This window comes from Melozone crissalis, unplaced genomic scaffold (genome assembly GCF_028551555.1).
Source record: "Melozone crissalis strain CALT ecotype California unplaced genomic scaffold, PUWL_Pcris_2 ptg000027l_1, whole genome shotgun sequence".
NCBI classification, from domain to species: domain Eukaryota; kingdom Metazoa; phylum Chordata; class Aves; order Passeriformes; family Passerellidae; genus Melozone; species Melozone crissalis.
The window spans coordinates 2292797-2318081 of NW_026535805.1; the positions used below are offsets into that span (position 1 = coordinate 2292797).

General features: G+C 40.9%; 1 protein-coding gene across 1 annotated transcript; it reads right to left on the reverse strand.

Annotated features, from left to right (window-relative positions):
- Positions 1-4010: 4010 nt before the first annotated feature.
- Positions 4011-25020, reverse strand: RRP15 (ribosomal RNA processing 15 homolog). Its single transcript, XM_054280258.1, has 5 exons — positions 24954-25020; positions 21488-21762; positions 19586-19683; positions 18552-18753; positions 4011-4753 (listed from the first exon to the last, which is right to left on the reverse strand). The coding sequence occupies exons 1-5, from the start codon at positions 25018-25020 to the stop codon at positions 4601-4603; spliced, it is 795 nt and encodes a 264-aa protein (XP_054136233.1). The 3' UTR covers positions 4011-4600.
- Positions 25021-25285: the final 265 nt, after the last annotated feature.

Genomic DNA, 25285 nt, shown 5'->3' on the forward strand with positions numbered 1-25285 from the left:
GCAACACTTTTAAGCTTTTCTGTTCTGAACAAGATTAGAATGTCCTCCTTTATCAGGATAGAAAAGCAAAGTTCAAAGTGAGTGATTGAATAGCTATGAGCCTTAAGTCACAATCTCCACGATTATATTCCTAATGCACTTTATAATGGGCTCATAAGTGCCTAGTTAAATCTTTATGTACTTCAGATTTTTAAATTATGGCAAACAACCCCCTGTTACCTTCTACTTATGATCATACATGCCTACAACACATGACTTAAAGAACTACTAACATAACATCAGCAGGTTTTATTTTTAACCATTTCTTAATTATGGCATGAAGTTTCTGATAAGAAATGTAACTAGCTTATCTTGTAGGTGAACTGTTTCTAATAATTTATTCAGCTGCTTCTGAGAACACTATCTAAGTAAGAAATCCTAGTGGTATGAAAACCTCAATGCAAGTCTGATCCTGGTTAGCAGTTCACAATGAACACCACCATATTTACTGAAAACAGTGAAGAAACACAAGGAAAATGTTGTAAAATTATGCTCCAAAAGTTCATGCACTGGCATGAGAGAATGGGCTATTGAACCAACTGTGGCATTGGGAAGAAATAATGCTTTTTATGAGTATTCCTAAAATAACCCTCCAAAGTGCCTCTTGGAAACTGCTTGTGCTCATGAGTTCACATCCAAAAGCTTGACTACAGAACCCTAATTAATTTATCAAATTTGTATCCAACAGGTTAAACACATGGATTCAAGCAAAAGGAAGTAATTTCAAGGGATGGAGTATTACACACGACCTTTCGTGCTGAAGGTATTCAGTTTGACTGGAGTTTCATTTTTAACATGTCCCTTAAGACAGAACAGCAATTGAAAAAGATGCATTTGAAAACAAGTGCTTTGTCTAAGAAGGATCAGCCATTGTTAAAAGTCTGAAGAAGAATGGTTAAGAAAAAGCCCTTATCTGCTAGTAGATCACTTACAGAGGTGAAACACTGGAGGTTTACACGCTGCAAGAGGTTGGAAGCCACTGCTTTAGAACAGCAGTAAATGAAATGTACAGTCTTCCACCATCTGTTAATCAAGACCTCCTTCAGTCTCCAGTGCCTAAGGTCTTAGACTCCCGAGTTTAACAACTTATTTAGCACAAGGACCCAATCTGTGTAACATGATCCTGAGCCTCCACTACCTCAAGCCTTCTCCTGGCCCTCTCACTCCTTACCTCAGCAAGTCTTGAAGAAATCATTGAGCAATTTGCAGGGATTGGAAGTGAACAACACTGATGACTGCTCTGTGTGTATATTAACTGTGCCAGGACTCATTTCATAAGAATGAGAAGCTTGTCATTTTCAGTTGTGCAGAGTGTTTTGTGCCAGATGACTTCTGCCTTCCTCCCTGGAGACAGCTACTGAGCCAGCTCTGAACAGATGCAGCTCTACAGACCACCTTCTTCTGGAACCATCAGATAGTCAAAAAACTTTTATGGCCTCCAAACATTTAATTTCTCTCTTTAAAACAAATCAGACAAAAAAGCCCTATCTTCACTAGGAAGCAGCTTCCAACTCTTTTGTCCTGCTCAGCTTGTGAGCCCAGGATGATCTGCTTCACAGCTGCAGAAGTGGCAGCTCTACCCTCCAGGTTTCAGCAGAGATGATGCTGTGGTACAGTGGCATCAGGCACAAAAAGAATATTCCATCACCAATCCCAAAGTGTTTCCCTAACAGGAGGCTGAAGAAAAGCAGGGGCAAGACAGTTATTTTTTTCCATAGGCCAACTCATGCTTTCCTTGCTGAAAAAATGTTAGCACAATTAATGTGAAGAGAAATTAGACCAGGGGACAAGAGACATGGGGAAGAGCTGACCCTGTGCCTTCTCTTATTAAACAAAACTCCTGCTTTGCGTGCAATCCATAGAATATTAAACTTTACATACTCTGGAGCTGGCTTGAAGCCTAACAAAACTGGAACCACCCCATCCTTATTGGCTTTATATAGATAGGTACAGAAATATACAAAGTTGAGATGATTCATGCTCTCTGGAATGAAGGGCAGCAGCACAACTTTGCTTGAGCAGAGATATTCATGGGAGCAGAAAAAACAGAGTGAGCACTCTGACTGCTGGGAAAAGCTGCTGAAGGTTGTTCTTGGTAGCTGTTGAAGAGGAAGAACATTACTGAAAAAGGGGGTAGGGCAACCTAGAGAAGAGACTGGAAGGTGCCTGGGCCAAAGAAGATATTTTGAACTTCTGGTCAAAAAAAACAGAACTTGTGAAATAAAGCAGTCTAAAATCAAAATATGTAGTTAGCAATTTTAGCAACTCTCGGAGCTTCTTGGCATAAGGCACAAAAAAAGGACAAGGCAAAGACAAGGTACAGTATGAAATTTAAAAACCTACTCAATATATATAAAAATGTAATTACTATGCTTCTTAAAAGGCAAGAAACGCTCTCCCCTTATAGGCTATGCACTCTAAATGAAATGGAAGCTCAAAATACTTTTGGCAATATTGATAGATTCTACATTTTTCTTAAACACACAAGATTCACTTCAGTGCTTTAATCAAAACATTACTCCAAAAATACACAAATAAACACCCCAAGCATTCTAAAAGTATTTGGAAAGCATTCTGAAATTTTTAATAATCACCTCAGGATGTCACAGTTCCTAAGGAAAACTTATTTTCCAGAAGTTTGATTATGGAAAGAAACTGCTGATATGAAACTAGAGAGCAACTGTAGATTTAAGGCTGCTGATGTAATTTTTCCACAGAAAGCAGCTGAACTCTGTAGAGAGAGAGAGCAGTGTCAGGTTAGACTGTTATGCTGCTTCATGGACTCAAGCCCCATTGCAGCAGTTTCTGCACTGCACTCATGAGATGGTGCCTCTCACTGCACAGCTGTACAGATGTGGAGCCTTCAGAAGCTGGGATAACCATATGTCAAACTTGGGTGGTTTTGCCACTTGGTGTTTTGGGTGTATGCCTTCATTTGTGATAATAAATACCAGGCCACAAACTAATGTCTCCTCAGATATCTAATATGTTTAACACTCAAAACAGCTTGAAAATCTAAACATTTCTGCTGTTAGCTTGGAGTTCTCCTGGAAGAATTATGCTACAATATATACCAGATGAATAGGCTAGGGATAAGACAATGATTGCCAGTTGTTGGGATGGGGTTCTCTGCCATTTTGTACCCACAGTTTTTATCCTGCAGTACACACAAAGTTCAAACAATGCCTTTGTTAGAAAAATCTAAATCCTATTGCACATTTCCATGCTGAAGACTGAAAATTTCAAAGTGGCTCCGAATCATATCTTGCCTATAAGCAGGTACAAAGAAAGGTTTGTCTGTAAGGCATCTGTTGAAATGGACAGAACAGTGCTATGCATTTTAACTATCAATTAATGGGCCCCAAGGCTTTTTCTTCATATAGCAAATGGGGAAATGTGATAGCAAAGCTAAACAAATGACACAGCATCAGACAGTCAGTCTGGAACAGCAAAGGCGGCAGAATTCAACCCCAGCCTCTCATTTAGAACACCCTTATCACCACACAATTCCTTCTGCATATGCTTACATAAAATATATTCTTATGTGTGTTAGCTTCTGCACCTCTGCAACCAACAACTACTGAGGAGAAATTGCTGTAGCTTAAAAAAAGGCAATTGTGTTATCCTGACAGATGACTTCCAAATTTGTTACTGTTATGGCCCACACGAAGAGGAAGGGCTTTGGTTTGACCCTTTGCACACCTGAGGAATTAGCATTAGAGCTGACTAAACCCACAGGATCAATCTCAGAGCTCTGGCTCCTCATTGAAAAAGGCCAGAACACCATAACTCTAAATGAAGCAACACTGAACACCATTTTCTGTGGTATTGTTAGAAAAGCTCTCTCTCCCCAGTGAAATAGCAATGACTGCTCTTTCCTACCAGACTCTTAGCCTATACAATCTCAGACTCACAATGGAAAAACCATATATATACATATATAAATACTAAACCCTATCAGTAGGGTCAAGTCTCTGTCTGTACAGTTCTGTTTCCAGAGTTGTCTCCAATCAAACTAATGCTCCTAGACCAGAACTATCACATGAATGGTTACTTTCCTTTATTATCTACAGAACCTTTTCTGGCCAAAGTAGTAAAGACTCTATAGGAGCCCAATAACTTTACAAGGTGACGGCATTTCTGTGTTTATTGTAAGCCATTTCTATTGCAAATTGCAACAACTTTTCAAAGTGCAGCAGTGATTTGGAAATGCAGGCACACTAATACATCAATTGCCATGACTAATGTGTAAACTTTTAATGACCTTGGCAAAATCTATCTTTCATTGGGCAAGTGCCACTATTTTGACTGTACAAAATGTTTTGGAAATATGTTGAAAATTATACTTGTTTTGGAAAATATTTCAGGATTTCAGTATAGCAAACGGAGCTATATTAAATAAAAGTTTGACATGGAGGAGAAAACACTCCAAGGTTGTGTAAGTCTTTTTTTTTTTTTCCTTTTAAAAGAGGTATCCTCCAAGTGTTGTACATTCATAGAATGCTGACTTTTTATCCAAACAAACTTAAGAAGATAAAACATTATCTTGAATGATTTTCATTCAGTCACTGTCATCTTCTTGTTTCAGACCACCTCCTTCTTCACTGTTGCCCTCTCCATCGCTTTCCTTGTCCCAGTCCTTCATAGATGCTCCCATCATGAAGTCATCACGCAGTATATTCCATTCTGGCCCCTCTTCAGACTTCACTTCACCCTGAATGGTTGAGGGGAAGAGAAGAAAGAACAGAGGAACGAGATAAATGCGAAAGGCAGTAAAAGATGCAAGCTCTCCATGCAATCAAAATAACACCTCCTACAATCAGCAGACTGGGGGTCAGGTCTTTGTGCAAATGGTACAGAAACATGCAGAACAACCAAAAATGACTTGATGCTAAAATGCAAACTTGTTTTAACCAACCAATAAAAGAAATATGGAAACAAAACAATTATTCCTCACGGATGAAACAGTCAACCCTGGGCATGGCTTCCTTTATTAAAATCTTTCTTGGCAATCAGAATGGATTCATGATATCATTTATTAACCCCCAGGTGCTGCTTCATTAGAACACTTCTTGGCACATTTCTAAAACACAAATATGGATTTAATAAAGGCTTAACCCCCCCCCCCAAATTTAATATTTAACATATTCGGTGATACGTGAACCAAATCCCCTTTATGTGAATTATTACCTCACTACCTGAGCTTGTCATATGGTACAAAGCTGCCTCTAAAAGAAACAAAGTTGATATACTCTTAGCAAGCCAACAACACCTTACTCCAAATTTCCTAGCTCTTGGAAGTGGATAAATTCGAGGCCCGCTGCATGGGCTGGTGAACAATAAAGAGAAGGGCTGGCAGCAGAGTTTCAGGTTAGCGCTGGAAGCAGCGCTGGTCGCGGCTCCCGGAGGTGACAGATCCCGTTTGGCAGTGCAACAGCCCCATCCTGTGGCAACACCTCCACACAACAGCTGGAAGCTGTGCTTGCATCCTTTCCGGAGGAAAATACCCAGAGCTGCTCGATGTACTGAGCAAGGATTTATTTCAGTGTTTATGCCTTAGCAGCGAAACACTTCTGAGGAATAACATGGCTCAGTGTTCAGCAGGCAAGCAAAAAACTGTCCTACCAAAGTGGAATTAGGGGCACTGAAAACACTAATTTAATTCTGCAAGGTCTTTGAAAACAAATTTAACAAATTTAACACTGGCACCCCAGGGAGGCTTTGCCCACTCCCCTGCTCCAAAGAAGGGATCTCAGCATGCTCTGCAGACAAGATCTGCCTCCTGGATGCAGAACCTGCAGTAAATGTATGATCACTGTAGACATCTGTCCACACCTCTTCTCTGCCATGCATCTAGGAATGTGATACCACTGCATGTTTAAGCTGAAGCCTGTGGGAATCAAGATTTGGGATAGAGCAGCATATAGAATTTAATTTCAGGAGGAAAGAGAAATGAAGAATGCGAGTCCATTACTGTAAATAAAATATGTCCTATCACCCCATCAGAAGTTATCTGAGTGCAAAATGCCTGCCAAACAAGGTATGTGTTTTTAATAGGTAATCGAAGCAGAAATGCTACATGTGACTTCTGAAGCTCTTTATCAAACACTGCCCTCACAAAAATAGGATAGCAAGTCTTAACACTTTTCTTCCCAAACGGAATTTCCCAGGGTCCAGCTCAAATAAAGAGAAACTCTACACCTGTTCCTCAAGATGTTTGCACTGGGTTTCAGTTTAGGGTTTGCTTTTGTGCCTTCGCAGATGCTCTCATTAATAGCTTATCCCATCCAACAATTCCCCTTTTCCCAAGGGTAGTGCCTCCTAACCACTCACCACTCTTGCAGCAATTTTCTTCAAGTGCTACACCCAGTAAACCTAAAATCATCTCAGAAGGGGCAATCAATTACCTGGAATTAAAGAGCTACAGATAAGGCAGGTCCCTAGGCAGACCTTAAAATTTTCACGAGATTTATCTGCATTGTTATGTTAGTGCAAACACAGGTAGTCTGTTCTGGGATGCAAGGAGAGGGTAATTATTGTTTTCCTCCTTTTTAACTGTATTGCAGTTGGACATGTTTGCCTTTGCAGAGTAGAGAATAGTTAAAAAAAAAATCACAAAAATCACCAAGTTCTTTCTTTTTTAATTCCAGATCCTTGATAAATCAATATTTGAACAGTGAAATTTAGGAGAGTTGAATCTGAAATACTTAAAAGGAAACATCCCATATTTCTTACAAAACAATCTACATGTTTTGTTTTCAATAATTAACCCAACAGAATTCCTTTTCTTTCCAGATGTGCAGAACAGGGATTTTTTTTTTCTTATTTTGTTTTGGTTTTTAACAGCACAGAAGGAGTAGATTATTATCAGCAATGACAGTTGCAAGCTCAGGGTTTGAAAAGCTCAATCCTCAAATTCATCCCAAGCTACTATTCAGCAACCATTAGCCCTTCTTTCTGGCTATGTCAAGTGAACAACAGGACAAAAGCAGGACTTGAACAAAAGAGGGAGGCTGATCCTCCATAGCATTACCCATTCTGTAAGGCACCACAAAGGCCTGAATAGAGTTTTACAACAAGCCCAAAGGAGAAAGACAGAGGTAGCATGTTCATGCCTCAAAGATGAAGATTAAATGCTTGAAAGCAAATATTTAATCAATTTTAAGCATGCCTCCAAGTGAAGAAAATGCCTTATTTAGTATCTTCATTCCTAACTCATTTACTACTTATTTTCCCCTCAGAATAAAAACTCTCCAAATCTACTGCATCACAAAACATTCCCAAAGTCTTAAGAAAATATGCAGTGAGAATATTTGTATAATTAACAATTAGTTGAACTGTAACATCACTTCCCAACTTGCTTTATTTAAGAATGTTAATACAGTTGGGTTTTCAATGCCATAATCTAGTTTCATCTAAATAAAACAAAATGATTCTTGGCACGTGGAAAATAAACCAACTTTCAATTGACACAAATGCTTTTGAACTCCCAGTCAGCTGTTCATGCACATCTCACTACAACACTGAAGTCCCCTTTGAACATCCCCAAATGAAAACAAAGCAGATTATATAAACAACAGAGTGTAATGCTACATAATGTGAATCCTTCAGTAAGGCAAGGAGTGAAAAATTCTCGTGTTGCTTTTTTTCCTCTCCTCTTTTATACATTGGAATTGGGTTTTCTTTGCCAGAAGGGTCTGCCAACCTATTTCAAAAGGTCTGAGAGGCAGCAATTAGTAAAATACCTCAAGAGTCACTGTTGTTTTACTAATTGCTGGTGATGAACTTGTTATCATGAGCTGAAATAAAGCAGACCAAAGCATGCACTGTGGTTACTCTAGTGCTGATACTTGCTCTGATGGACTCATAGTCCAGTTGAAAATATAATATAAATTAAAAAAAAAAAAACAAAAAAACTTGCCTACTTGCTAGGCTATCACAGCATTAGCTAAAGCCTCTCACAAGTAGGGCTATGTAGTGGGGACATACTTCCTGAACTAATTCTGCTCTGAAGACACACTCCCTAAAATCTGCACCAGGACAAGAAGAACTGAAATTTTTGGCCAAGTCCTAATAAAACCATCAAACAGAAGTCCAAACTAAGCTCCAAATAAACTTAGTTCTGTCACTTAGAACAAGCAGCTGACCCTTGCAGGATCTAGGCTGGAACTGCCTCCTGGATGCTTTTAAAGGAATTGGTCTATGAAAGCCTTGTGGTAGCGACAGCAGCTATAAGATCAAGTTAGAAATCTCCATGGGTTTGTTCATTTCTTTACCACCACAAAAAAGTGGAGCTACAAAATTCGCTCTTGGTAAATGACAAGACAGTATATTCAACTGAGACCTGCCAAACTCAACACTGGAGCTATGGCAGACAGCACTGACAGCAAGGTGTGGGATCAATCCTCTCTGTCTTAAGCAGGATGATACCTGCCTGAGCTTTTCAGAACCTTACACTCAAGCAGACCAAAGTCCACAGTGCTTACTGGTAAGTAATGGCATTAAGAGAAGATATGCCTTGAAATCAGGCAAAAGACAGCATTTCACTCCACGGCCCACCAACTTGGGTCACTTGAGCAACTCCAGCTTCTGCATCTGCAGAACAACAAACACACCTACAGCACCGTGGAGATTCCCCAAGAGCAGTCTCCAGAAGAAGACAGGAATTCCAGGCTTTTCAAAAAGGAACATTTTTCAGACCTAGGGATTACAATCAGCACACTGGACCCCCACGCCTTTGCTCTGTGTACAAGATGAAATGCCAGAGCTTGCAGGGGCATCTCTCTTTACCATCACCTACAATAAATGTTTATTTGTACCTGTCAGGGAAGGAATTTCTAACATAAATATCTCTCAAGAAACAACTTTAAGCACTGAGAAAACAATTCTAACGTGTCTAATTAATCTGAACTGCCTCCCCAGGTTCCTCTGTTTTGCTCAATACAAACATTTAAGACCTTGAGACACAGCGAAGCTTTTGTCATGAGGCAGAAGTTAAAAAGTGTAACTGCCAGAACACATTCTCACACACATCTGACAATTACCTTCCCTGTCAGCCTGCATCTTGCTCTGAATGACTGCTTCTATTCTGGTTCTCATCCCCAAGCAAGTCCATGTAAACTGAGCTCAAAAAAACCCAATCAGGCAGCACAGGCATACACTGAGCTGTGTTAAATCTGAATTTAAAATAACAATAATAATGATAATAAAACCCCCGCTTGGCAGAGGAGGGGGAGGGAATGAAAAGCAAAGAACACCAGCATAATCATTTCTCCTAAGTTAATTTTCAGCAATATGCGAGCTCACAGGCTAAGAAAATAAATTTCCTCCAGGCTGGGAAGAAATGAAAAAAACTGCAGCCAAAGTATCTAAAGCAGAAATGTAAGCAGAAAACAAAATGTAATGATTTTTAACAGGAAAATGATACTTGGGTTTAATCATTAGTGCTGCAGCAACTTCATCTGATTTGAATTGCAGCAAGACTCTAAGAAAGGCTCCTATGTAAGCCTGATCCCAAACAGCCAAAACCCCACAAATGTGCAAACTGAGAATACAAACTACTGATATTATCTTGAACTTCTGAGCTGAATTCTCACAGCAACCCACTCTGGGAAGCATTTTCAGCTTGCAGAACATGTGAGCTGCACAACAGAAATCTATTCTACTGCAGTACAATTCTGCACAATCATTTTTTCCTTAGGGTGAGAGTTATTCAATGCCCATCTGCATTCTCTCTCTGAATGAGAAATTAAAACAACTGCCCTGGTTTACTTGAAGTGACCCTACACTGTGGGTACCAACAGTGGGACAGGGGATTTACCCAGATCACAAGCTTTCTCATATACACCAGAATCTGCTCTGGCAATTCTAGTAAATAAGTCTAAGAATGAAATTTTTTACAGTGTGTTTTGAGACCTGCTGTTCCTGTTCAAACTTCTCTGTAAGTAACACACTGGAATTATTACTACGAGCACAACAAATAGTGATTTTCCTTTTGAGCACAGCCAGAAGACCACCCAGAGCGTAACGACCTGCACGAGGAATCTCCCCATCCTCACATCCTCCTCTAGGGTTTACTACAACTGGGGATGTGTGAATGAGAAGGAATGCTTTGGGTTGGCATGCAGAGGCTTAAACATGGCCCAGCTTTGGAGAGGTCAGAACTCAATTACAGAATTTCTAAAAACAAGCATTAACCTGGGCCTAAGCAATGAAGAAAATTCAGAAGCGTTGTTATTAAATGCTCAGTTGCAAAGAAGAATCTTAGAAAAAGCTTATGAGAGAACAAGATTTCCTCAGGCTTGGTTCATCAGAAACCTCATAAATTATTATTTCTGTCAGGAAAAGCAGAAATATTTTAAGAATTCAAGCTTAACACAGGGCCCTTCTGCACACAGGATGCTCTGGAACTCCTCAGCTTCTGCTGTACCCCAGCCATCGACAGCAGCCATCTCAGAAACCCCTGTGCTGCACAAGGAATTCCACCACATGCTGCTGCATGACCTGTTTGGCCATACTGGCATCAAGACTCCCTTCCCATGTTTTAATGAGCATGATGTATAACAAGGGCATGCTACACCAGGAGCAAGCTGCACAGTTGCTGAACCACCAAGCTGTACCTGGAAAATGCACAGATATAGCAAGAGTGCCTAGTAAAAAAGCATACAGTCAAGATTAAGGCCTCCACTGTGCTATCCCTCAGAAGTCACATCTTAATGTCTTTCAACAGTTTACTTTAGACAAACATTTTCCAGTCACAACAGATTTTTCTCAGACGTCACCCATTTATGAAAGACACTCATGCACTATCTCAGCTGGGTACCTAAAATTTTCTGCAAGTTGTTATAAAAGCTTGCCTGCTGGCCCAGTAAGTAAACATGCAGACCTGCAGCTGTTTGGAGTATTTCTGATTTTTTACAATAAATTAGCAGCTGGCAAATTTTTAAATAATATGAGTATCAATCAAATTCTTTCCAACAAATGATGCTAAAATTACCCACTGTCTTTCATTATGATTTAGCAAGAGGCATAAGGGAGTGAGCCCCAAAAGGTTGTCTCAAACAATGAGGGCTACAGAAATGACCATGCCTGTCCCTTCAGCACTTGAGAAATCATCTCACAGAACAGCTGATGAGAAGTGGGGCAAGGAAAAAAGCCTCTTCCTGTCTCAGGATTTCCACTTTTGAGTCCCAGAAGAAGTTAAGGATCCAAAAAACTTTGAGGTAGGAGGGTGAGGAATAAAAAACCACCAAAACAGAGTCTACAAGGAACTAAGCTTTAAGCAATTTTATTATGAAATGTGAAATAATGATGTTTTCATGACTGCTAAGCAGCTTGTCTGATTTCACCTCCCTACAGTCATTGCCCTTGCTTTTACTTCAATGGTTTTGTGACATATCCTAGAGATCTCCAAATCCAAATTTCTCTGATCTTATATTCCTGTAATTTCCCCTCACATTGCCATGTATGAGTGGCAAGCTCATTAAGGAACAGACCATACCCCTCAACACTCCCAGGCTGCTTTCTAAAATCAGCCTGACTAAGGAAGATGTAAACTGCCCAGGATCCCAATCCCTTATCTTAAACATCTGGCTACCCTTTCTATGCATTTCTGACCTCTGCATCTCTGTCTATGTTTCTGTATGGGCTTTCCCAACAGCTGCAGGTGGAGAAGAAATTACACGGACCACCTGCAGACCACTGTCCAAAGTTCAGCAGCAAACCAAAAAGAGGTCAGACCTTTCCAAGAGGCACTTTTAGTATAATCTGTAATACTAACCAGGTTTTAGAAACCTGGTTTACATTTTCTAATCTTTCAGTAAATTTCAGAAACACTCATTAAAAACTGGCTGGAACTTCCCACAGTTCTGAAAAAAAAGTTACTGAACTCAGCAACCCTCTAACCATTGCAGGCTGGAAGGAGTTTGATCCACCACTCCTGAAGTCTACTGACCAAGATAAACAGATGAGTAGGTACTCACAGAGGTCATTTATAACACACACACTCTGGAAATCACATCATTTTATACCTTAATAAAACTTCAAAGTAAAGGAATCACTTTCCTTGATAATTTCCAATAGCAAATGCTCAGATGGGGAAAACAAACTTATTCAGATAGACAAGCTCCACCCAAACCTTCCTACTTCCAGAAAACATTTTTCTATAAAACTTTATGAAATGTTTAGATGTATTTTTCTCTAAGTACACTGCCCTGCCTATAAGAGTTATGAACAAAGCCAAGAGTGGAGAGCTGCTTTTATAAGGCTTCCAACTTGATTTACCAGATAAAAGTCTAATAGGATTTGACTCTTTGTGCTTTGTATACTCACAGGAAGATCAAAAGAAGATGTATGCCACAAGTTTTTCAAATGTGGTTGTTTTAGACATAGTTTTACTGAAAAAAAAAGCCTTGCAACATCTTCTGGGAAAACAAAACACATCATAGTATCCTGTGCACTAATAAACAAATAACAAGGCAAGTTACTCTCAAATATGACAGATGGAGCTGTCTCAGCATTGCCTGACATTTCAATCACAAGTCCCTGTTTATATTCACTTCAAAATTTGCCAAACTTCAACTGCTTCATGGTGAAGGATTTTGTGATGTTTCAAATATAACCACTTTCATTCCTTTTCACAGAAAGACAAACTTAAAGTATTTTGTCTTCAGCTCCACGAAGAAAGAGACGTTTTCTACAGGAACCCATTAAAACCTTGCATCATTCATTCTTTTTAAACTGAAAAATCAGTTAGGGATGTGTTTTGGAGCTGGCAACATATCTTTTGCTGTCTCCATGAACATTTGCCTGGATCTGGACAAGTTATAAACATCTGGAAGATGGCCCTCCCCAAACCTCAGGTCATCACCTCAGTAAATGCAATAAGTATTTAGCATCCAAATTCTCTAAGATATCTGTCCTCACTGATCACACACTATCTGCATCTTAGCAGGCAGCATTCAGCTGAACTGAGAGTGACTCATGATGACACACAGGGGACTGGCCTTTCTGTGCAAACAGCTGTCAGGGCTGCTCCTGCATTAGGCACAGGATACTTGCCTGGCTCTCAGGTGCAGGGGGAAAGAACCTGTCAGGAACACTGAACAGCAAGAGGATAAAAAAAGAGGTAGATGGGAACAAAGTGCAAAATCACAGCCTTTTCCCTTCCTATTTTCTGATCAAATATCTGATGAAGAGGACAGAAAGGGATATCTGAGTATAATACCACAGGGAAAAAGGTAAAGCTAGTGAACTACTGCCCTTCACATGACCCTTAATTGTCTTACATGGAGTTGAATTTACAGTGTCAACTTCTTGACACCGAATCAATCAAATTTAAATATTGAAAGCTGACAAATTTAAATTGATATTTAAATATTGGAAAAGGTCTACATTTCCATGTTAACACAGATTTGCATTACCTGCTATGACAACAGTCAGGGAACAGAGCTTGCACGTCTTAAAAACCCAATCCTGTTGATGACCCAAACTCTCTAAGTTAATACAACTTCGAAACAAATTTAAAGTAAAAATGTCCTAATCAAACAATCTCTAGTACTGCACAACAACCCTTTACCTTAAAGAACATAAGGAATATAGGATATAGTAAACTGGTGGCAGGCTGCACTGCATTTAGCCCCAAGGATATTCCTAAGAATACAGCATACAATTAGTTGTCAGCCACTTTCTGGTACAAAACCAAAAAATTTCATATAAACATCAGCTCCAAACATATATGGGGTAACCTTCAAGAGAATGTACATACAGTTAGGAAAAACAGATAAAAATGCAGGATCCAAAGGAATCCAAATTAAAAGTTTTTGTGCATGTGATGGGAAGACATTTATTAAAACTGGGAGAATACATCTACTCTGGCTACAGCTGAACTAAATTAATACTTGGCTGCCCCCTCAAATCTGCTGGAATACATGCATGCCTGGTTACTCCTTCAATTAGGTCTGTAAAACCAGCATACAACAGCTGTAGTAATAAACTTGTGCTACTCTGCAATGCCATTATCACCTAGGAAGATTCCTGTTAAGATTGAAAGAGGTGTTGATACACCTCACCAAATTTCCTTGTCATCTCTGCCTTCATCCACACTTCAGAAACAATTTCATAACACAGACTGAAGCAACTGTTCAGACTATTGTCACTCCAAAGAGGTATATGAATGAAAGCAGTTGTTTTGTTTTTTCACCCTCCCCATTTCTACACTGCGAAAGCAGTGGAAAGAAACAGACCAAGCTGATGGCCAGTACCCAAGAAGCTGCAAGGAAAAGAAGGCAGTCACTCTCAGTTTTTAAACTGATGCAACTTTTAATGTGGAAAGCACAATTTATACCCCCATTTAGCTTAAAAAATGAAAGCTCCCATGCCAATCCTTGTATCCCAGCAAGAACAGTGGTCAAAGTTGGAAGCATAATATTCCTCCTGCCCTTGAACAATCTTCAAACTGCAGCTTAAAATAAAGTCTCATGAACAGAAGAAAAATCTATAGTAAATCTGACTCTAATTACTGTCTTTACAAATTACTTACCAGATACTTGGAGTATTTATAAAATTTGCTTGAGGTAGGAGTAACTTTTCTGGAAAAGCACTTTAAGTCCCATATGAGCAATCGCTGCTATGAAATAGCACTTATATTCTTCTCCACTCATCTTCCTTCCCATCAATAATTTATTAATAGGCACTATTTTGAGACCAACACACCATTTTTTTCCAGATGCCATCCCAACACAGGAAGCAAATTGTACCTTGGGGTCATGTAGTGAGCCTAGCTTACAGAAAGATTACCTTGCAGAATTTGGATCATGGTTACTGAAGTAGACCAGGAAATCCTGCTCTTACTTTCACCACTGAAATGCTCTGGTTTAAGAAAGTTTACAAGTTGAAGCAAAACCAAAGTCCTGATAAAAAATGAAAGGTCAATGAGCGCAGGTTATGCGTGTCATAAAGAGCATCTGTAGCTTTCATGCCAGTTGTTTATGTGTCACTAAAAAATGTTTTACCACACAGTAAAATGCCTAACAGGGAGCAGCACAAATTACAAACGTCAAGATGAAATTGTAACTAATACACGGCAAGCGTGGAGAATAACTCTAAATTTCCTCTGAATTTCCTTGTTTTCTTACAATTAAGATTTCAAGACTTCATGTAGTTTGCTACATTAGCCAACATATCTGTGCAATTCTAGAACAGAAACTTCACTCGACCCTGGAAGCAAGGGTACTTCCTAAGAGCACCCTGTATTAAGGACCTAAAGAAAACAAAAGGTTCCTACAAGGAACCCTTTACTGCCACTACCTACTTCTGTATTCTTTCTATAGACATAAAAATAACTTCAGTCTCCAAGCCTGAAAAAACAGCACTTTTGACATGTACCCTTTCTAAACCTATAGTTTATTAAAGTTTCCTGTAGTGTCTTACAATAAGGTATGACCAACACATTCTGAAATTAAAAACTGATGTGTAAGAATTTTGTTGAACAAATTGAAAGCTCTCATATCTGCCAATGAACGATTCATAGAAAAGCCCAACCCAAAACTTAAAAAAAAAGCCCATCCGAACACAAACAAGTGGGATTTTTATTATTTTTTTTAATGACTACATTTTTCTCCCACATTGCAAGGCTTCAGACAAGGTGGTGAGGGGAGAGAAATTAGATGATCTTACCCAGAGGCAAGCATCATGCACAGTAACTTGGAAAAAAAAACAGGAAAAAATATTACACAAGTCAGCTGGCTCAGCAAGGATTAAGAAATACTTTGATAAACAGCAAATGATATGAAAGGCAAAGCTTTTGGCTCCAGCTCAGAGAAATAATTACTCCCAGCTGGGCACACAGAACTCCAAGAAGGGCTACAATTTCACAAGAAGGGCACAGGAAAACTTACACAGCCTTGCAGTCTTTCCTTCATAGTTAAGTTGGTAGGTATATGCCAAGTAACATTTAGGCCAATGGCTAAAAGTAAACAAGACTATGAACAATGTTCTAGTGGGGCACAGGTTACCTGCCCTTCCCAGGCATGCATAAAGCTGATGGAAACAGAGAACAAAATTTAAAAAGTGGTCATGCTACTTTGAAATTACACTGCTGCAGATGGGCATTTACAGAGCATTTAATTTCTTTTTTTCACACATAAATATACTTGGCTAAATAGTCAATCAACAGAGCCTTATAAGGGGTTTCTTCAACAACCCCTGACACTTGAAAGAAATTGCCAAACTTTTAAAAATACAAAGCAAATTTTGGATTTAAAAACTCCTGCAGAGCAAGAAAATGCTTTCACCCATTCTCAAAATACAGTCAAGTCTCTTGTCACAGCAGAAGGCTTGAGTCAAAAAAAGTTTGCTTTCACTGGTAAAACTTTTTTTGCTATTTTTCCTGCTGACTGCTTGTTTTATGTGGGTGGGGTAATGTTTTTATTGTTCTGGACTGCCTTTTAATTGATGGCAGAGTGCCTGGATTTTGGGATTGGCATCTCTTCCATTGTTTTTGCTGAGATAAATAAATGTATCTCCCCCCCTTTTTAAAAATGAATACACTCTATACTCTCGACTGCTAAAAACAAACCCACAAAACAAACAAACAAAAGCTTTCAGATGGCACAAGCAATCTGCTGAAACCCTGCTGCAAGGAATTTACTACTGAAAGACCTCATCCAGCCTTCCTACCCTCTGAAACACTCTCAAAGACCAAGCAGCAGAGATACGACAGTGGAGGCCAGCAGAAGTGTTCAGTGGCTAAATATTTGTGTAATTCTGAGAAAGAGAATGAAGAGCAGATTTTGGCCTCAACCTCAACCCTCAACAACTACCAGGAGGGGAGCTTGCTAAATGAGTAAGATATGTTCTCAAGAGAAAATAAGGCAGATTAGGAACAGCTTGAAAAGGAGTTATTGAAGAGTTTGGTTCAGTATTAAACTGAATGGAGACTCACTGAGGCAAAGGCTGAAGAGTCACTGAAACAGGGGAGAGAGGAATGGGGGTGGTCTGTCTAGGCAGATATACAATTAAAAAACCCAACCAAAAACCCCAATCCCCACCCCAGCTTTTGTGCACAAGCAATGTGAAAGCAGCACCTACATTAATACTCAAACCCAAGACTAACCAGCCAGCATCTAAAGCATCTCCAGAGGTCTTGAATGGAAACATGCTATTACTGATGCTGCCAAAATAAAACTTTTCTTTAGCATAGAAACATTTGCAATCTGTGTTTTCTGACCTAGTAATTAAAAACTTGCCCTGCTACAATGTGGCACAACACAAAGGTCCTAGTTCTTGCTCAGATATTGATTTAATGCTGACTACAATAGTAGTTGGCACTGCCATTCTTCCAATATTTTGCCATTCCAAGGGAGGAGAAACAAACAAATAAACCAAAAAAAGGGAACCACACACATACACATGTCCCCCCACCCAAACAAGCAAGCTGGAATTATTTAAGGAGAAATAAAGTGTCAGCACCAAGCTAAATTGTTCTCATTATCCAAAGAATTTAAAAAATACTTTAATATTACACTTGCATGAAAATTGTATGAGCACTCCATGCCAGGCAGTGTTTCAGCATGTTCCCCAAGTGCACACAAACAAAAAACATATGACAAAATGTTGTCTCCCAACTGATTAAAGTATTTCTTCCTGGCACGGAAAAGCACTTAGTTAAGTGCAGTGTGTCTGTGCCAACTGCAGTATTCCACCCACCACCAAGCACAGAGTTCAGACCTGAACACAAATACGCTACAAGAACGTGCAGCTTTTGAAATATGAGAAAGAGTTGTCTGGGCAACTTGTTTTCAACCCTGAGCTACTTGGTGAGCTGAAAGAACTGATGAAGAGCTGGATGTGTCCAACTACACTGTGTCTCCAACACATTTGGGAAAAGTGGAATGTATTTCTTTCCAAAACATCTCAAGAGCAAGGAAGCCACACCAGTCCAACGCACACAGAGAATCAGGGAAAGAAAAGCCTACATATAAGGTTTAATATGCCTGTGTTTCTTTCTGTTGTGGTATTCATTTTGTATGGCAAATCCTTCAGTTTCAGGCACCATAATCACGCAAAGGAAGCGAGTTTGACATGACCAGACTCTGGGGACACACAAGTACAGTCTAATACACCATGTAAGATGAACAGCCTCCAGGTCTTTAATGATTTCAAGGAGCTAACTATTGTTGGCCAAATTCCAAATGTCACAACCCACCAGAATCTAGCAGTTTATTCCATGGTGTAAAATCCAAGAGAAAATCTAGCGTTTCATAATCTTCTTTTAAACACAGCTAAACCAAGTTAAGTGCATAAAAGGCTCCACTTCTTATCAGAAGAGCTTCCAGTGTTTTGTACTTTGATAGTCAAAAGACAGGGAAAACAGGCTACTTGTTCCCTTCCACAAGTCTCAAAACATCCCAGCCATTTGGGTCAGAGGTTTATGAAGAGCAAGCACATTAACAGAGAGTCATTATATTGAGAAGGTACCTTGTAAGCATTTTTTCCTCACAGATGAAGCCTACCTGTTTACTTTTAGTGGCCTTTCCAGCAGGATTCTTGGCTCCTTTAGCCCCGTCCATGTTTCTTAGAACATCAATGAAATCTCTCTTTGAAACAGAAGACATCAGTTTAGCACGCTTCCTCTCAGAGCCCCCTGCTTTCTTCACCTCCTCTTCCATTTTCTTCTGGTGCGTCCTGACAGCGTTGAATAATTGTACAACACCTCTGGGACAGGGAAAAAGACAACAAAGCAAACCTTTTAACTCAAGTTCCTTCCACAGAAATGAACCCCCTACTAAAGCTGATCAGTGCAGATGCTGGATAGTTTCTAACTCCCCAAAATGGTTACCTGGAAATTCAATTTGGTTAAGAAGTAACATTTACTAGAATATAAAGGACTTTCAATTTTTACTCCTCCTTCACAGCTATTGCTAGGAACCAGTAACAAAACAAACCTACTATTCAGACTCTGAAGTAAGCCTGATAACATGGCACTGAGATCAGTTTCATCCTTGAGCATGTTTCATCCTTGGGAGCATGTTATTTGTCCTAAAATCAGTTATTAAATTACCCAGGCAAGTTTCTTAATGGCAGTTGAAGCTGGAGGTTAGGGCAGAGGAATGAGTAAGGACATACAGGCAGCACATCAAAATGTTCAACTAGTTCTGTGACACCAAACTACCACAATGTGAACAGGCAGCTGAACTTCACAACTGTGGATCTGGTGAATCCTCTGTGGAGAAGCAAAAAACCAGAACAGTAGTAACAACTGTTCTGCATTTTTAAGGCATTAAATTAACAAAATGAGGGGATCCAACAAAGCACTTCTGCTAAGCAAACATTAGATTCCCATCTAAATTTTTACTCTTTCATAAAGCTTCTGAAATCTTTTGTTGAACTTGATACTGTACAATGCAGACCTGTCTATAAATCTCTCGGCTCCTGCAAGTCACTTCTTAAGAGTTCAATCTGATTGGAAACAGATTACCTGCACAGGCCTTTTCCTCCTCTTTTAGATATACATACATTTAAGGAAAGCATTCAGAAAAACTTATACCTTGTGGCAATTCTCTGAAGATTTCTTTCCTTCTCTCGATCTTTGACAACATCTGGCTTCACTCGGCACATCATTTCCCATTCCCGCTTTTTATCGAGCTGCATTATAAATATTGTTATGTGAAACAACATGGACATTTGAGAATGCAGCATGACCTGACAGAGGATGTAGCAGGAGGAAAAAAAGTATCTGCAAAGTTCAGTCTGGTTGAAAGTAAAAGGAACTCCAATATAGGGCTGGACAAGTCTCTTGCATTGACACAACAGGGGCCACACTCAGATCTCAGTCATCTACTTCCAGCAACAAACGCCTAGGAAAAAGATGCTTTCACACTAACTGCCTTGAGCAAGGAAATTATTCAAAAACAGTCTCCAAATCCCAGACTTCACAAGCTGATCACAGAGAAATTTATACATAGTAAAATCCTGGGTCCATCAAGACTGGCATGTCACATTTTGAACATGGAGAATATGACTTCCCCGTACAGAACTGGTCCCAGTATGGCTCTGTGACCAAAGCAACACTCAGCAAGGAGTGCAACAGGCAGAACTCTAACACACGAAGAGCACCAAGTGGCCACCAGACAACAAGTCATGTGTACAGTACTGACTTTTGTCTATTTTTTGGAGGCTCTCCATTTCAAAACCAAATTGATCCCCTTTTCCTACCAGCGGGCACGAAACCATCAGCTTTGTTTCTGCTGCAATAGGAGACCATTGTATTTCATGGCCTCTGCTTTAGCAGTAAGTTTTTCTTCCCCTCTAAACAGTTTAACAGTGTTTTAAGCTTGGTGATGTTCCATTAAATCTGTTTTATGCAAGAAGTCTCTAATGGAATTTCAGAGTCCTTATCTTTACAATTACAGGCAGACTACTATGAATTTCTGAGTTTATGACCATGTTTTGGCCTTTGATCAAAAGAACTGCCCTATCCTACCTTTCATCAGCAAGAAATCAATGAAAGTCAAATTGCTTTCAAGTTTTTCTAAAGCAAACAAGTCACTTTGGGGACCTGTGGCCCATCTCTGTTCTGCGGTATTCTCACATATTTACTGGATGAGAGCAGGTATTTAGGACAACCATAACTGTGCAGATGCTGTAGTGAAGCTCTCTGAATTTAAAAGGCAAGCCATGGCCCAACTGCAGCATGTCCCAAACTGTCAGGTGAATAACCTGGTTATCCCACAGAAACAGAACTGGTAGGATGAGACATTAGAACTATTAATGTATTTCTAGCCTGAAGGGAAATCAATCAGAGCCTGGAATTAAAAGTTCCACTAAAAGCGCAAACAAATTACTTACTTGCCAACATGGTTTCCTCATACCAGTTTCAGAACCAGAAGCAATTTAGGGCACAGACATGGGAATAGAAAGCTCCAATCAGGAGTTTTCTATTGAGAAAACTATTTTCTGTTAATGACTGAGGGGAGCAAACAACAATGCACAACCACATCAATGATTACTGCAGTCTCAACCTAGAGGCCTTGATGTTGGAAGTCACAGCACAATTTAAATGGAAGCAGTTTTCTTCTCTTTCTCCCTCTCACTTTCTATAGTAGACAACTATTTCAATTTGTAACGCCAACAAAGTGAATTTCACCCCACATTAACAATGCCAATTAGAGAATCAAGCCTAAAGTAGCTGCTTTCAGCCCCTCAAAAGAGAAAACACCTTAAGTTCACAGACTGGAACACTCCTGCTGCCAATGTTCAGCCTGACTGCTGACCCAGAAGAAGCAGTAAGAGAAAAAACCTTACACAGTATGACTGGAAAGTAAAAAAAATTAATCTGCTGAAGACCACTGTGAAGGAGAGACTCCAAAACTGAGAGATTTGGGACAGTGCTCTGAGACTATCTTGCATGTAGCCCATCTGCACATGGAATACAGCATCTTTTTCTCACCCTCATCTTCTTTTCTTGCCTCTCTTGTTTTTTTTTCTCTCTTTCCTTCTCCAGGCTTTTATTCTTGGCCAAGATGGTGGACTTATTCTGTGGAATCTTTTTGTTGAGCACTTTTGCCATGGCATCTGCCCATCCTGAACTTGGGCCATCTTTGGAGCTTGTTGCCTCTTCAGCCACATTGCCAGGGGCTGCTGCTTCATCTTCATCATCACCATCCACGGCTTCACCTCCCGAAGAGTAGCTGTCGTCTGGAAGTTCTGAGCTTAACTCAGAACCTAGGGATTAAAAAAAAAAAGAAAATAAGCAAAAAAAGTATCAGGAATTGTTTCTAGAATCCTTCACTAGTGCCATCTGCTCCACATGTAAATGTTATCCAAGTTTAGAGCGAGGTATTACTGTAAGTGTGCTGTTACAATTAATTCCTCAAGCAGGCACACACCATTATACTGAATTTATTAGAAACTATGCAGTGCAATGCTTGCTCACCTCAGTGATGATTTAAAGTGATTGAAACAGGCTGGGCAAAAGGGAAAGGGCAGCCTTGGACATTTATTATTAGATTACTGAAAATTTTTATATTTAGGGCTGGTAATTGTGGTGGGAAAACTTGTCTATTTTCCAGTTTTAAAAGTGTAACTTAAAAATTCCTATCCACACAAATATGTGCACATATGCATGTACACACTCCCAGAGAAACTGCAACAGTGACATCTGGTGTTGGACTGCAACAGCCACAGGAATTAAACTGAAGCTGGGGGGCATTTCTTATGTCACAGCAAAACCTGCTCAGAGACAACACTGCCAGCAAAAATACAATTACCCAAGCATAATGAACCCAGGGGAGACTGCTCTGTGGAATACAGCATCAAGACAGGCAGCTCAACAGAAACCAGAGGCACTGAGCTTTTCTGGGTAAGCCACTGCTCAAGTTACACAAATAAAACACCCCCAAAGTCAAACTTCCTTACCCCTATGAGCCCTTCAAAATAAAAGAAAGAACTGAAGTTACAATACCAAAGTCTGGAATTAAGACAGCTGAAAACAGCCAAATTGATAGCACAAGAAATACATGAAGAGCTAGTCCTCATTACTGTGTTCAGGGGGTCAAACTGCAAAAATAGAAGTCTTTAACAGTGCAGGTGATTAACTAGAATGACATGGGCTGCAGGTTTAGGGTGTGCTGAAATATGCTGGGTTATTTCACTCCACCATGTAATCAAGAGCGGAGCAGAGCATACACAAAGTCCTGCCACCATTAACTACTAGTCCAGTAATATTTGTGCCACATTAAATTTTAAATTAATTATCTTACATACAACTTTCAAGACTGCAAAACCAAATGCTGAACAGAAGGAAGCTGGTTTCTGATCCCACCCAGTCCCAGATTCCTCACGTGACTCACTTTCATCCATTTACCACTCCCAAACTCCTTACAAAAGAAAATTTAAATTTTAAACCACAGTACTACTGAGCCAAGTGCTTCACTTCATAAGCACTCCTATATCCCATGAAGTACCTTTATTAACCAAACCATCAAGGGAATGAAGCCAGGAGTGCTTCACAAGATCTGTTCTCCATGAAACCATGCAGGCAGCTATTAACAATATTCCCCATTAATCAACTATTTAATTACTAAGCAACCATAAACATACACTCTGCTGCCACACTAATTCATTATTCTGCCTTCTCCATGTGCCTGTTTCAACCAGAAAAAACCTAACAAGCAACATAGCAGCAAAACAGTGGCATTGACCAATGTAAAACAAAACCTCTACTGCCCAGGCACGTTTAGAGGCTTCGGGAGCATTTGGTTATCCTGATGGAAAGTAAGAGTCTGTGGTTACAAAACAAATGTGGAAGAGAAATGATGACTGAATGCTTGGCCATTATCTCTATCAGTATGACTTTTACCACCACCACGTGGTATGTCATGCTCCACTCAAAATAAACTATGGGAGTGTTTTCCAACAGTCCTTACTACAAATTGGAAATTTAGAAGTGGCAAATTTTCTCAACACATTCAGTAACTATTTAAAGGCATCCTTTTATATCCTTCTAGATATTGGCATCCATATTCTGAGTTTCCAGTAAAAAATAAATTCAAACCATTGCCTGCAAAGAAGGAACTGCAGCACCACATGACGTTTGACATGTAGGAGCCACGTCCTGGTTCCTACACGTAAAACAACGTCAAGTTTTCACCCCTGGGCCTTGTCCATGCTGCTCTTTAGCTTTTAAACAAGGAATCAGCCCCTGTTTGTGACAACAACTACAGAAAGTCCAAACCTGAATCCCCCACACTGCTTAGGACCAACTTCTGCAGTTAGCCATAAAAAACAAATCAGACTTATTAAAAGGAAATTTCCAAAAACATGTAACATTTCCTTCACACAACATCTTCTGCCAATAAAGTAGGAGAATAATACCAACAACATTTTGCTTTCAACAATTACAGAAAAATTAACAAGGTTTCCACTACCTGCCATAATTTATTCTTTAATGCATCAGAGTATCAGTCAACAGCATGAGACAAAGAAGAGGTATTTCAAAATAATTTAAATCAGATTAACTCAATCAGAAGTAGGACCTGGGGCCCTATTCTGAATAAGAAAGACTGATATCTAGCACAGATTTAATATAAAAAGTTTTAATTGTTTCTGTGTGTGTTGTTGTGAAATACACATCCCTCTATCTCACTCTTTCAGACTCGCTCGGTGATCCAGGTGCAGACACACAGTTAAAACACAGCGAACATTCGGCAAGGAGGTCTGAAAGAATCTCCCACACATCGCCTCCCTCTGGGTTCAACTCTGGCGCTCAAACCAAACAGAACCAGTGCGGGAGCCACAGCTCCAAAGGGCCACAACCCTGACTCCTCCCAGAATAAAGAAAAATAGAAGTGCAGTCACAGGATAGAATGAAGAAGTGATCACAGCTGGTTAGGTACACAACACGCAAGGAGGCGAGAGCGATGCAGAACCGTGCGCTCAGGGTTAATCCCGGGAACGAGAGCGTCCCCGGGCTTTCATTCGGGGAGAGGCAGATCCCGGCTGGCACACACGGAACTCGGGCAGCTCTGCACAGCCGTTCCCCTCTCTCCCAGAACGCGGGCAGCCAAAGCTGTTCTGTTGGGCCGAGGGAATTCAGGAGCTGTGGGCGGTACCCCCGGGCTGAGGGGGAACAGCCCAAGGGCCAGCGCAGGAGCAGCCAGCAGGCCCGGCGGGAATGGCAGCCACGGGCCACGCCGCTAGAAGCGGCCTCAGCAGGGGCCGGGCCGGGGTCTGAGCTCCCGTTCCCCCCACGCCGACCGGCGCCGGCCTCGGCCCAGGGCCCGGAGCCACGGACCCACCGGCGGGCTCGCACGGGGCAGAGAGGAGAGGCCTCCAAGGTCAGAAACGGCCCACAGCGGCGGCCGGCGATGGCTCAGAAGAAGAGAAGGCCCCGTTCCCGTTCCCGCTGCCGTTACCGCTGTCCGTGTCCGTGTCCCTGCCCGCGGCCCCGCGCCCACGTGGGCCCGCCACGGCCGCCGCCATCTTCCCCACGGCCCGCCCGGCGCCGCGCTCCGCCCCGGCCCCCGCGCCGCCAGGCTGCGTTCCGGCTTCCGAGGTTCCGGGCAGGCAGGCGGCGCTTCCGGGGCGGGGCCGGGGCGCGGCGGGCCGGGGGCCCCGGCGGGCAAAGTGGGCCCGAGGATGGAGCGAATGGGGCTGGCCGGGCTCCTCCTGCTCCTCAGGCCCTGCCCGCTGCTCCGGCCAGCCCTGCGCTGAGCTCCGGCTGTTCCAGGCCCCGATCGGGCCTTCC

Excerpts from the sequence above, each read along its gene's own strand:
- RRP15 (XM_054280258.1), bottom strand. The coding sequence starts at position 25,020 with ATGGCGGCGGCCGTGGCGGGCCCACGTGGGCGCGGGGCCGCGGGCAGG. Across the intron at positions 19,684-21,487 it reads GGCAAGAAAAGAAGATGAGG|CTCGATAAAAAGCGGGAATG; the intron begins GTGAGAAAAAGA and ends TTTATAATGCAG. Across the intron at positions 4,754-18,551 it reads AGGCCACTAAAAGTAAACAG|GGTGAAGTGAAGTCTGAAGA; the intron begins GTAGGCTTCATC and ends TCAACCATTCAG.